This window comes from Pteropus medius, unplaced genomic scaffold (assembly GCF_902729225.1).
Source record: "Pteropus medius unplaced genomic scaffold, Ma_sr-lr_union100, whole genome shotgun sequence".
NCBI classification, from domain to species: domain Eukaryota; kingdom Metazoa; phylum Chordata; class Mammalia; order Chiroptera; family Pteropodidae; genus Pteropus; species Pteropus medius.
Window position 1 is genome coordinate 2,579,673 of NW_024341894.1, and position 13,432 is coordinate 2,593,104.

General features: G+C 47.3%; 1 protein-coding gene across 1 annotated transcript in view; it reads right to left on the reverse strand.

Moving 5' to 3' along the window:
- Positions 1–13,432, reverse strand: part of COL15A1 (collagen type XV alpha 1 chain) — a 96,512-nt gene that overhangs the window by 57,901 nt on the left and 25,179 nt on the right. The window contains exons 3-5 of the mRNA XM_039856045.1: positions 3,803–4,350; positions 2,559–2,633; positions 932–1,012 (exon numbers count right to left, since the gene is read on the reverse strand). Of these exons, the coding sequence (XP_039711979.1) occupies positions 932–1,012; positions 2,559–2,633; positions 3,803–4,350 (704 nt within the window). The remainder of the gene's footprint in view (positions 1–931; positions 1,013–2,558; positions 2,634–3,802; positions 4,351–13,432) is intronic.

Sequence of the window (13,432 nt, forward strand, 5' to 3'; positions counted from 1 at the left end):
TTGAGCCAGTCTCTTCCCTCACTGGGCCTCAGTTTGCCCGTCTGTACAAAGGTGAGTTTTTTGTACACCTCTGTACAGAAAGAGGTGACCCTCCAGCACTAACAGACTATGGTTCTTTTCTTCCTCACTCACACCTCTGTCGTCAGAGGTTTATAAATTTTTATAGCCTCTGCCTTATTTCCATCTCTGCTCTTCTAGCAGAGATGAGTTTAGAGAGTCATCCAGGCCAGTTGAGGAGATTGCCGGAGCTTCTGTGTTTGATGACTCAGAAACTGCTGGCTGTTCTCATTAAAATGAGCTCCTTGGTGTTTCCACAGTCTGATTCAGTGCTTTTGACATCACTTCCTTGTCTTGGCCACAGGTTACATTCCCAGGAGGGAGGAGGTCTATGCCACTGGGAGGATGGCTGACTTTCCCATGAGGCCAGAAGTGACCTCCAGGGAGGACTTTGCAACTCTCAGGAGCGGGGGCTCTGATTCCTTCTCATAGCCAGAGTCCTGAGTAAATGTTACAACAGCCATGCAGAGCCACATTGCTCATGTCAGGCGTGGGTCTGAGATCTGGCCCTGCACTGTCTCATCTAATCCTCTCAACGACCCCTGGAGATAGGACTCTGATTATTGTTTTATGGAAGAGGAGCTGAGGCTCAGAGGCTGAGCAAGTAATCCAAGGTCACAGAGCTGGGAGGCAAGAGAGCACTGCCCTCTCGCAGCCATAGCACATGGTGGCATTCAGGTCACTGGTATTCTCTTGCACCGGGGATTTTGCAGAATGCATGTTGGCCAGTAATTTTTTGTCCTCCTCCGATGAGCATACAATTGAAGTTACAGCTCTGAGAACAGAGACGTCAGTTGGTTCTGGGCGCTCTCCAGGAACACGCAGCCCCCTAAAAGCTGACCAGGATGACATGACGCAGCACCCTAGTACTCACCGGGGCTTGAGTGTAGGTGTCGGCTTCTAAGATCTCAGCCACTCCAACCGTCTCCTGAAGCCCGCTGGTCTCTCCTGACGCCTATGTGGAGACAAATGGTGCCAGGCACAGGGGGAGCAGTTTACAACTGGTTAAGTCAGAGAATCGCCTCCTATGGAGGAAGTGTGTGTGTGTGTGTGTGTGTGTGTGTGTGTGTGAGAGAGAGAGAGAGAGACAAGAGACAGAAAGGGTGGGATTGAGGAGAGAATGCTTGGCTATTCGTTTTGTTTCCTTCCACATTTTATTGCTGAAATAAATTAAGAAACTAGAATCAACTTAGTCTCTGTGACATACCTACTTCCATTTTTGTGCAGGTTCCCTTCAATCTCTATCAAAAGACACCCCCAATCTCTGCATGGCTGTCACCGGAATTTTACTTCGGAAGTATGTTTTCCCGTTGCTACCTAATCTTCATAACTGGCATTCTAATGGCAGCCAAGGAGTCTTTTATTTTGCCATGATTTTGTGAACAATCCCTTGATCATGGACTCTTGATTTTTCCTTCTTTTTTAACATTAGCAGCAATGTAGAGATAAAGGAACAAAAACACTTAAGTTTCCCTTCTCTCCCTCCATCTCGCAAGAACGTCAGGCCCAAACTGTGGCCTCGAGGAGTGCAAACATTCTTACAGAACCAAAGTCCACCTTGCAGGGGCTTTCCAACGAAATCAGCATCCCCTTCTACCGAATGAATGAAATCAACCTCTGTTTTGTTTTGGGGCTGATGCCACCCAAAGAGAAACAGGAGTTCCAGGATTATGCCATGCTCTGCTTGCCCCTGGCTCCTTGCATCACACTATGGCTTCTGCCTGAAATGCCTTTTCCTCTGCATCTGAGGAACACTTGCTTGTCATTGGCCAGGCACTGACGCCACCCTGACCTGCTCACAGTTCTTCCCCTCTTACCTCTTGCCCCGACCCAAGAGTTTGGGTATGAGGACCAATCACGCTCTACACTGTCACTGGATTTGGATGCATGTGTGAGTTGCTTGAGGATGGAGACAGTTCCCAATTTATCCTTTTATCTCTAGCATTTCCCCAGGTCTGTCACCTGGCAGGTGTTCAGTAAGCTCTGGAGGCAAGGAGGGAGGAAGGAGGAGAGGGAGGGAGGAGAAAAGGACCCATCTTTTTCCTCCTGCCCACCACCCCACTTCCATCTTAGGAACGGATTCATTTGCCAAGCATAAAAGTTAAATTTAGATTCGTTTTTATAGGAATTTACACCCAGGATGTCTTAAGAGTTTTAGCTTCGATTTTAGAATCCTGATACTGTTTCTTGACAGGAAGTCTGGAAACCAGGCCACTGATGGCCACAGCTGAGGAAGAACCTAACACCTTACAAGAAACACAACCCCCCGCCCTCCTCACACCAAAGAGATGACTGAAGTTCTTAAAAATAATAAAATAAAGCCCAAAAGCCCAAAATAGAACTTGAGGGAGCACTTGCCAAGATGAGAGATTTTAGAGACTCCATGACGTTGGGGATGAAGAATTGCCTGGGCACCCGGCCTTTCTCTGGCCGACTGGCTGCCGGGGCTGCAGGGCCCGCTTCAGGGGCAGTCAGGCAGTCGGGGGGGATGGGGGACTCACCGAGGACTCTTCGGCTTCACATAGCTCCTCAGGAGTCCTGGGATCAGGGTGGATGGTGAGCTGCTGTATGGAGCCCTGGGAAAAAGCAGAGGGGTCAGAAGCCACTGCTTGCACATCTATAGCTCGGCCACCAGTGAAAACATGACTGTTTTTATAATAGAGAAGAACCAGTGAAAGGACCAGTGTGAGAATGTGCTGCCTGTTGGCCCTGACAAGTAAACCAAGCCACCTCTTGGTCCCCTCTCATTTAGGGGGGCACTCTGCTTGAGCCATTGTAATTTGAGTCCCAGTAGCTAGAGAGGCCCTCCAAGAGTATTGTGTTCAAAGCACAGACTTACACAGCAGGCTCCTCACTGGTCCCTAGGTCCCCAGCTTGTCAGGGGCAGACCCTAAAATACATGTTTCCCCTTTCCCAGAAAGTGTCCTTCCTCGGCAGCTGGAAGCTTCTCAGCTGGAAGGCCTCGTCCCCAGAAGAGCCGCCAGCCTCCCTGCCTCCACGCTCACCTCCTCTCCCCATTCCTGACAGCTCATTCTCCACGATGCCCCCAGAGAGAGCGTTTAACGATCGTTAATTGGAGTTTAACTTCTTATAACCCTCAGCCTTCCGGTGTACCACACACAAACCCAAACTCCGCCCCTCAGTACTGTCGTGTATCGATAAGCATAAAGTTAAGTGCATGTGCTAACTAAATGAAAAACTACAATAACTTAGGGGTTTTCTTTAGACTGGCATATTCATAAAAGCCCATTTTGACAGTAAAGTCAGTTTTTTTGATATTTTTTCAGAGCACATTGTCCAAAAGGAGAAAGAGAGACTCACTCAGGCATTCTAGCTTATTCCACCTGTGCAGATACTACTCACGTGCGTATCCAAAGATAAAATCATCGAAAGGTACAACAAACCTTACTGTTCATATGATGCCTTAAAATGTACTAAGTGCTTTCACACAGGCTATCTCGCTTGGCTCTACAACCCCATGGCAGTGAGTTTTCTTCTCCTGACTTACAAATAAGAAAACACAGAGAGAATCAGAGAACCCAGGTACTATTTAAAACCATCAGGCTGCATTGAAAACTCGAGACTGGAATCTAGGTTTTGGGTTCCGGGCCTAGCGTTCTTCCCGCCATACATGCATGCCTCTTTGAGGACATAAGGGTAAAATAATAACGGAACAGTTGCTGGTGTTTGCTGTGTGGCGAGTCTGTGTCTGGCGGCCTCCCTGATCTGCAGGACTTGGACTCACAGTGAATCTCTCCAGCCCGGTGGCTCCGGCATTGCCCACGAAGATCCCCGCACTGGGCTCGAAAGCCAAGGCTTGAGAGGACCGCTGGAAGGGGATGTGGCCATGCTCCTCGCAGTCCATGATGAGGGTCACTTCCTCATCCTGGACGGTCACAGCAAAGCGGTTCCACCTGTGGGTCATCACAGGCACTGAGAAGGCAGCAGCTTCGTGGGACACTCGGGAGCCGGGCTCCGTGTAGTAGAGGATGACCCGCTGGTGGCCGTCCTCCACGCCCGAGAGCCGCAGGCCCAGGTAGATGATCTTCTGTAAGGCGTCCGTGATGGCAAAGAGCACACCTCCTCGGGTGCTGCTGGGCTTTGCCGTGACACTGATGGCAAAGTCACGGAAGAAGGTGGGTGGGATGAGGGTCCTGGCCGGGCGGCCCACATTGGCGCCAGGCCCAAAGCTGTAGGCGGGGAAGCCACCATAGCCTGTGACGAAGGACACGGATGAGGGCAGCGGGACACCGACGAGCTCGGTGAGGTCCAGATGGCCCTGGGAAGCCGAATCTGCAGGGAAAGAGAGAGGCCATGCTTCACATATATTCTACTATGCTTGGAAATGAGGAAGAAAAGTCACAAATGAATTGAAAGCTCTCAGGACCTCATTGTACGTTTTTCCCCCCTTTTATAAAAATTTATTTTTCGATTATAGTTGACATACGATATAATATTAGTTTCAGGTGTACACATGGTGACTAGACTTTAACATACCTCACGAAGTGATCACCATGATAAGTCTGGTAACCATCTGACACTGTACATAGTTACTAGATTACTGACTATATTCCCTACGCTGTACTTTACATCCTTGTGACTAATTCTATAATTGTCAGTTTGTACATCTTAGTCCCACTGTATTCTCTTAATTATTGTATTTCGAACTTTTTTGACACCAACTTGCATTAAGAAATGCATTTACAAGCAACCCAATATGCATATTTAGCTAAATACATATCTGCAACATTGAAATAAGACATTATTTACTTTTAATACTCACCAGGCTCTCTAATAGTTTCCTTTCTATTTAATCATTCTTTTTCTCTTGTATTTTATTAAAAACATGCCGGAAACGACCTACAAAACTGATTTCATTACCCATTAATGGGTCATGACCTGCAGTTTAAAAAATATTTAACAATATTTCCTAGAATATTCCTAGAATACATAATATTCTGCACCAACATGATTTTTTCCTCATTTCTTTCTGTAAAACAGGGTAGGTTTGTTTTGGTTTGTTTCGAATGAGGTCTGCTGTTTAAGTGCCTCAGGGGGCGAGGAAAAAAGCAGGGACAAAATGAAGTGTTCCCAGACCTAGGGACGATTAAAATTTTTCGTAAATGTCATCATCATCATTGACAGTCCTTGAGCTCTCACCCTGCCAGGCTCTGCTCTGAACTCTTCACATTCGTCATTCCATCCTTATAACTCTATGAGGTCCAATACTATTATCCTCACTTTACTTTGGAGAAAGCTTAGAGAAGATAAGCAATTTGCCCAAGGTAAGTTCCATCCAGGGTTCTAAGCCAGAGCATTTGACCCTAGGAGCTCTTAACCACCACCTCCTGGGGAGAGGAATGACGGGGCTCCATTATGGTGGCCTGGAAAGGAAGCACTGGTCCATTCAACCATTGTCCCCTGGGAGAAGGCTGTGGCCTGACTTGCACCCACTCCCAAGGTGATGCCCAAGGTACCAGCAGTGATAGGAAGGCAGGTCCCAGGGGGAAGTGGACAGGACCCTGGAAGGCAAGACCATGATATGCAGGGCCCTTTGGCCTTGAAAGTGAAGCCTGAACCTGAGGATTCAGCCTGTAGTGAATGAGGGTCAGAACTGAGCAAAGTCCTCCCTCAGAGACCAGGGGCAAAGCAGACTCATATGGTGACTACCTGGACTACAGCTGAAGACCAGAGGACCCTGAGAACCTGAGTGTCCTCGGAGGACTTGGTGGGTTGGTACCCAGAGAAGACTCGAGCTACCTGAAGGCACCACAAGTAAAGCCCCCACCTGAAGAATCAGCCTGCTTTCCAGTTTAGTAACTCGTCCCCTTTAACTGGATAACTGACCAGCTATGTGACATTAGGCGAGTCATTCTATCACTCCAAGGCTGTGTCTGCCTCTATGGTATGGACTCCATGAGAAGGATTAAATGAGACCATCCATGTAACCCCAGTAATTATGGTGGTAATGCAGTAAATGTTCACTGCTCTTTCTTTTTATTACATCTAGTCAACGAGCCCGAGAGGTTGATAGGTGGGGTTATTGCCCACATTGTGCTGATGTGGAAGTGGAGACCAAGATGAGATCCTAGACACCTCATCTCTGTGCCCCTGAACTCCCCACAAGGAGTAATAATGACCAGGTTTTTCATGCGGGAATTTCTGCTGTTATCTCATTTTACAGATGAAGAACTAAGGCTTAGGAAGATAGAGTGACTAGCCTGTGGTTACATAGATAGTAAGTGGCAGGATGTTTTTGAGCCACCTCAGGTGGGTTCACTGCCTCAGTCTCATGAGATAAGAGCTCTCTCTCAAGGGTGGAGCTTGATCTGGTTTGCCTGCTGTGCTGATGTCCCTTCACCAGCAAGAGGATACAGTCGAAACTCTGGTCAGCCCAAGAATTCAAACATCCCTGGAGGATGCGAGAGAGACGCCCTGACTCCTGTGCCCCACCCCAGAGCACCCACAGAGAAGGATGCCCAAAGTCAGCAGCTAGCCTGTGTGTGTGTGCACAAGTCACAAATTATTATGAAACATTTAGGACATGCAAAAATGCATAAATAATAATACGTGACACATCAAATGGTTAAAATGATAAATTTCATGTATTTGTATTTTACCATAATTTTTTTCAAAGAGTAATTAAATGGGTTAAATGTGATAATATGAGGTGCTGGCACATGGCAAATGCTCAATAAATTGGTGGGTATTATTAACAGCACCATCATCATCATCATCACCATCATCATCATCATCATCATCTTAGACTTTCAAGTTCAGAAAGAAATCTCAGAGGCCCCCTGATACAACTTCTACCTGAGCAGTGTTAACCTGGCGCTGTCCAGTATAATAGCCATTAGCCAAGTGTGGCTATTGAGCACTTGAAAATATGGATTGTCCCAACTGAGATGTGCCGTAAGTGTAAAATACAAAGTGGATTTTGAAGACTTAGTTTGAAAAAAGGAATGTAATATATTTTATTAATAATGTTTACACAGATTATACACTGAAATAATTTGGAGGGAATACTGGGTTAAATATATTAATCTTTTAAAGATTAATATGAGGAACAGGCAGACACTCAGGGGCTGTGGTGTTTATCAGTCTCATACATGTCTTCGTATGTTTACGAGATGAGTATGTTCCTTTAACAGAATGTGGAACCGCTGTGTCTGTCTCTGAACTTTACGTAAGTGTTGCATGCTACCTGTATTCTTCTGGCACTTTCCCCCCACACTCAACACTGTATTTTTGAAATTTATCTTTGTTAACTCTGGGTCTTATATTTCCATGAGCATGTGGCTCTGGGTCTTATGTTTCCATGCCAGTACTCTATGGTAAAAACAAGCCATAATGGATTGATTCACTTTGCTGTTGATGGAAAATGCGGTTTCCATCGCCATTACTAACACTACTGTTATGGACTATCTGATACACATCTCCTCATGCTTATCTGTGTAGGTAATTCTACCAGCTGGGGGTAGAATTATTGGATGATATGGGGATGTATACCCGCAACTTCACTAAATGTTGCTAAAGTGTTCTCTGAAGAAACTGTGCCATTTATTATGGAGACATCATTGACATATAAAATTGTGTATGTTTAAGGTGTGCATTGTGTTGATTCGAGACATTTATATATTGCAATATGATTTCCACCTTAGCTTTAGCTAACACTTCCATCACATCACATAATTATCATTTCTTCTTTGTGGTGAGAACATTTAAGATGCAACTGTGCCATTAGACATGCCCACCAGCAGCACCTTCTTGCCAACATTTAGGGGAGGCAGAGAGATGTGATTTAGGAGAGGTCCATGGGACTTTTCAACTATAGAGATAATGTTTATGTCTTATTCCCTACTCCCCAACATGCCCCGACACAGTCCTCCTAGTGTCTCATGCTGTCACAGGTCCTCCCTCCCCTATCTTGAATGCTCACCCCTCTGCCATCCACCCCACCCACCAGTTATTTTGCCAGAATAACACCTTGTCACCAAGGCTCACCCTGGCCTCATCTCCCCTGCAATCCCTCATTTCACCTCCTACACCCGTATCCTCTTCCTCCCCCTTCCTGAGGCTATATTGGATGTCCCCTCAATACACATGGGGTCTTCCTTCCTAGCCCCCAGTACACTGCATTTCACTCTTGGGTGATGTGTCTCTCTTCTCGTTGCCCCATGAGGACAAAGACCACACCATTCATCTTTGTGTTCCCAGCACCCAGCCTAGTGCCGGTGAATGATTAAATGAAATCCAACCCTCTCATTTCACAGAAGGCGAAGCTAAGGTGAAAAGATGGAAGGGGTTGCTGGCTATGAATTTGGATCTGATTCCCAGTCCAGTGCTTTTTCTCAACAGTCTGCAACATGCATTAAAACAGAAATTAATTTTAAGTATGACAAATCGTGAAGGCGTAAATAAAATGATTGTTGAATCCGGTTAAATTTAACTACACAGAAATTTTTAAAGTTCTGCATAGCAAAACAAAAATCTCCATAGTGTCAAATAAAATCCCAAAACTGGACAAAAATATTTGTTACATATATTATAGACCGCAAACTAATTACCCAGATACATGAAGCAAATGAATAAGCAGGAGGGCAACAAACCAAGAGAAAAATGGGCAAAGAAAACAAGAAATTCTTTCCACAGTAAAAGAAATAAAAATGGCTCTTAAACACAGGAAAACACAGTCAACCTCACTCAGAATGAAATACAAGACCACAAAGAGACATCATTTTCCTTATCAGCTTGGTAAAGATCAGAATATTGGATAATATGCTATGTTGGCATGCGTTTAAGGAAACAGGTCATCTCATGCATTACTGCAGGGAGCATAAATTAGTGTAACATCTGTGGAAGCCACTTTGACAATATTTATCCAAATTACAAGTGCTCATGTACTCTTCCATCCAGTAATTACACATCAATAAATTTTTTTAACAGATAAAGTTACATATGTGAAATGTAAAGCATGTTCAAGAATATTCATTGCGGTATTGTTTAAAATGTATCAAATTGTCCACCTTTGAGAATCGTTAAATAATACATTTTCGATTCATCCATACAATAAAATGCAATACAGCCTTTAAAAAGGTGTGATTCCTTAGGTATTAATATAAAACGATCCACAAGCTGTATTAGGTAAAAACAGACTCCCCTCCCGCCAAAAATCAAGGTGCCAAATAGAATCGCTATCAGTTGGAAATACATATATTAATACATATTAAATATATAAATATATACAATATATTTTAAAATACAGGTTGGAATATCTCTAGAAGGATACACGAGAAACTGGGAGCAGAGATTGTCTGCAGGGATGGGAGCTGGTGCCTGGGGACGACAGGAATCTTTCTTTTCACAGAATACTCACTCTTCTCTACTTTTTGAATTTTACACCAAGTCTGTGATGTGAAAAATAAAGACACTGACATATTTTGAAGACATTCATTCCTTCCACCCCCCTTTACACGTTACAAAACCTTTTCTTCTTGCTTTTCCTTTCCCAGATATAGCCCAACTTTGTATAGAAAAAAGAGGGAGAAAAAAAGAGTGAAAAGAAATAGAAATAAAAGCAAACACCCCATTGAGATTTCTTTTCTCCTCTCCACAGTTTAAAGATAAAAACAAAACAAAACCACGAGCACCCTGCTGAGAGCTCTGCTTTCTTCATCCTTTATCTAATCCAGTGAAAAGCTTTTCCTCCAGTTCCTCTCCCTCCTGCAAAGAGCCTGAGGGGGAGCGAGCCCATTCTGATGGAATGCTTCAGGTTTGCAAGAACGTGTGTTTCCTCAGGGAGTAAATGAGCCAGAGCCTCTCATCCAGCGGTTTGTTTCCAAGTGGTGTCCTGGGGGCTCCAGGGACAGGTGGAGGTTCAGGGGACCCGAGGGCAGGGGCTAAAAGGTTCCCGCCCAGATGCCTGCATAAACAATACAGCCCAGGCTTCCAGGGGCGATTCTGGGAATTCTTAGTCCCAGATGGATTCTGTTTAAAAAAAAAAAAAAATCACAAATCTTCCTAACCTCCCATTTAACAGACAGGGAGATGGATGGTGAGGGAGAGAGTACCATGACCAGGAGACACAACCAGGAAGCAGCAGATGGAGCAGTGAAGCAAGGATGGACAGAGGGTAGATACAATTCCGCTTTGGGGTATCTTGGACTCACAGGTCTCCAGAGCTGATGCCCCTTCCCACAATCCCTGCCGCCCAGGCCTCAGACATGCGAGAGAGGACAAGTGTGCAGGCACCAGTTAAACGGTCTTGTTTCCACTGGGTTGGCCACAGAGGGAGCTAAGCCACAAATCTAGAGGAAGCCCAAGTCAGCCCAGCCCTGCTCTCAGCAGCCCCCACCTCCCTCCACACACATTGTCCCATGGTGTGGTGTGATGATGTGGCAGGGAGCGACCCCTGGCCTGGAGTGACCCATGTTCAGGGCTGCGCCTGGGCCTGTTGGCTCATTTCCCCTTGGCCTTTGGCAGGAGGGCCACCTGCTCAGGCAGTCACCAGGGAGGGGAGAGAAGCCAAAGAGCCAAGACAAACAGGCCCAGCAACTTGGTCCATAGGCTTGTCCTGGGATGGCTCCGTGCTGCGGGGGAAGTGGGGAGTGGAGATCACAGCTGGTGGGAAAACATCCCACCACCCTGAAAGGTCAGCCTGAAGGGGCATGCTGATAGGGGGCTGATTACTGAACTCTCTGGCCTCAGGAACCTTGGGGCCCTTCATGCGAGGGTGCCATACTTCTCCACATATAATAATACCTCACTCATAGGACACTGTAACTTGAGTAAAATAATGTTCCTAAAATGCTTAGCACACAGGAAGTGCCAGGTGCAGAGACTACGGTCAGTGAGGTCATGCTCAAGGTCTCACATCCAACAAGGACCTCACTACATGTTCATCCATCACCTGGAGATCCAGGCTCCCTGCCTCCTCCATGATGCTGAGTCCATGGGCCCAGGAGCCCGCTCCGCCCCCCGCCCCAGGTATGCACACAGCCATAAAGCAACAAGATGGCCCAGGCAGGGAGACAGGGTTCTTGAGTGGAGTCCCAGGTCTGCCGCTGCTCTCGGGCAAGCTGCTCTCCGTCCCTGACCTCAGTTTCCCCATCTGTGCCTCAGGAAGTTAGACAAGATGGACTCTCAGAGTCATATCCACTCTTACATATTCTATGTATCTTCACTGCCTTCAAAATACCTCCTGGGTCTGACTCTGACTTCAGTCTCAATCTTTCATTTCATAAATGCAAAGGGATAGCTTCATTTACGATGGGGGCTCTTCAACTCACTTTTTCAATTCATGAATTTGATAACATTTATAAAGCCTCCGTATCGTGTCTTGTGTGGTGCTGGGATATGGAGTTGATCCTAGAATGCAGATTCTGAGGAAACTCACGATCCATACGTCTCAGTTAGCAGTCATCCATTCAAGGCCATTCAGTGGCTCCCTAGTACCTTTAGGATAAAGTCCAAACTCGAGACACCCTTTGCTTCGTCTTTGCTTCCCCTGTCTCTGTCTTTGCTCATGCTGTTCCTTCCATTGGTAACACCCTTCCCCATCTTCTCATGGCTGAATCTTCTTAGGCTCACTAAGCTGTACCCCAAGACACTGGAGCTGCCCCCATTACGCACAGAGCCACAGGCATCACCCCCTCCTCCAAGCACCCACATCAGGGTTTGGCACAGAGCAGGCACTCAGCAATGCGGCCTCAGGAAAAGGGACAGACAGATGTCAGGGGCCTCACTGCCTTCAGGTCTTTGTTTCAGGCTCCAGAGCAAATCTCTGGGGTGGAGCCTCCAGAGGGCTCAGGGAGAAGAATCAGACTGCTTTGTGGATGGAACCGGCAGAGGAAAATCTGAGCAGTCACCACAGGGTGCAACTTTCCTCCCAGGAGTCCAAAGCCAGTTTCCAGGCTTTAGAAACTGGGGCAGAATCCTAGCAATAAAAAACAAACAGGGCAGGGTTCAGGTTTTCCTTTCACAGAGATGACCTGGCCAGAGGAGACGGGAACCTTTGCCTCTTTTCCTCCTCTCAGCCACAGACTCCAGGACATCTGGCGCCTCCCCTCCCCAGTGAGGCCTCAGTTTTAACTTCTGCGTAATGGGCTGGTTCAATCCCTTTCATCTGTGGGGTCCTGAGGAGTGCCCGCGGCTAGCCTGGGCTTTGAAAACTTGCCTCAATCAAGAACTCTATCTGGCTTTGCGAAGCTCCATCCCACAGATGACATCTGGGACGCGAGCTCAGTACTTGTGCTTCTTAGAATTTTAGGCCCCTAAAAAGCTCTAAGTCAACCTGGGCTGCAGACAAGCCAGAAAGAGACAGAAAGTGGGAGGCTGAGGACACCCCAGGATCGTGCGCGACAGCGGCTCCTGGTGGCCACACAGACAACTGCGCCTCCACGAAACCCAAGGAAGGCTTCCCACGTTACAGCTGTGAGGGACCCTTGCCTGCACTGGAGGAAACTGGGAGAACGGGATTGCAACAACAGAATCGGAGTGAGAGGTCTGTCTGAAAGAGATCCAAGAGAGCAGCTCTGATGTCACCCAGGGAGCTGTGGCCCAGCCAGTACTACAACCCAAATGCCTACGTCCCATCCTCTGTCCTTTTCCTACACCAGCTGCCTGGGCAAACAGAAGGTGCCCGTCCCACATCTCTCATTTCCACCCATGGCTGTGAAGACCCACAGAACACTTCAGTCAGCTTTAATAGGAACATCCTGACTCCTTCAAACCGGCCAGGGTCAGGGCCCGGGAGATCCGGAAGACCTCATGTCGCTATAGCCAGGGGTTGCAGCCAGCAGCAGGCCATGGGTATACAGGTAGAGTGGGGGTGACTTCCCTGCGGACCTCAGCAGGGCCCATCTGGTCTGAATTTCCCTGCACTCAGCCCCTGAGAGAGAGGAGGTCCCCAATACCTCAGCTGCCCACAGCATGAGCTAGGGAGGCTCGGACAATGCAGGCGTCCCTGCCCCTTGCTCCTTCTCAGGCCATTCCGCCTGGGAGGGGGACATTCTCTCATCTTCTCAGGACTGTTCTTATGCTTCCCTTTGGATGCCCCTACAGGGAGATGGCCCCTGAGACTCTGGGTGTACCCAAATCAGACCTCCTAGCCTGTGTCTTCCCTTCCTCTCACCTCCCTGGAAAGACAAGAAGCTGGGAGTTCAGCAAGCCACAGATCTGTGCACAAAGAGTGCAGCTCACCATCTGGAGAAGGAGTTTCCTCCGCCATATACCCACCAAAAAGCCATCTGGTTTCTGCTTACACGTTTCCACTGTTATGAGTTCACTCCCCTGACAGCACCCCTGACCGCTGCTGGACGAGTCTGTGTTTGGAGCACTTTCTCTTGGTGAACTCAGGCACGTCTCCCCTGGC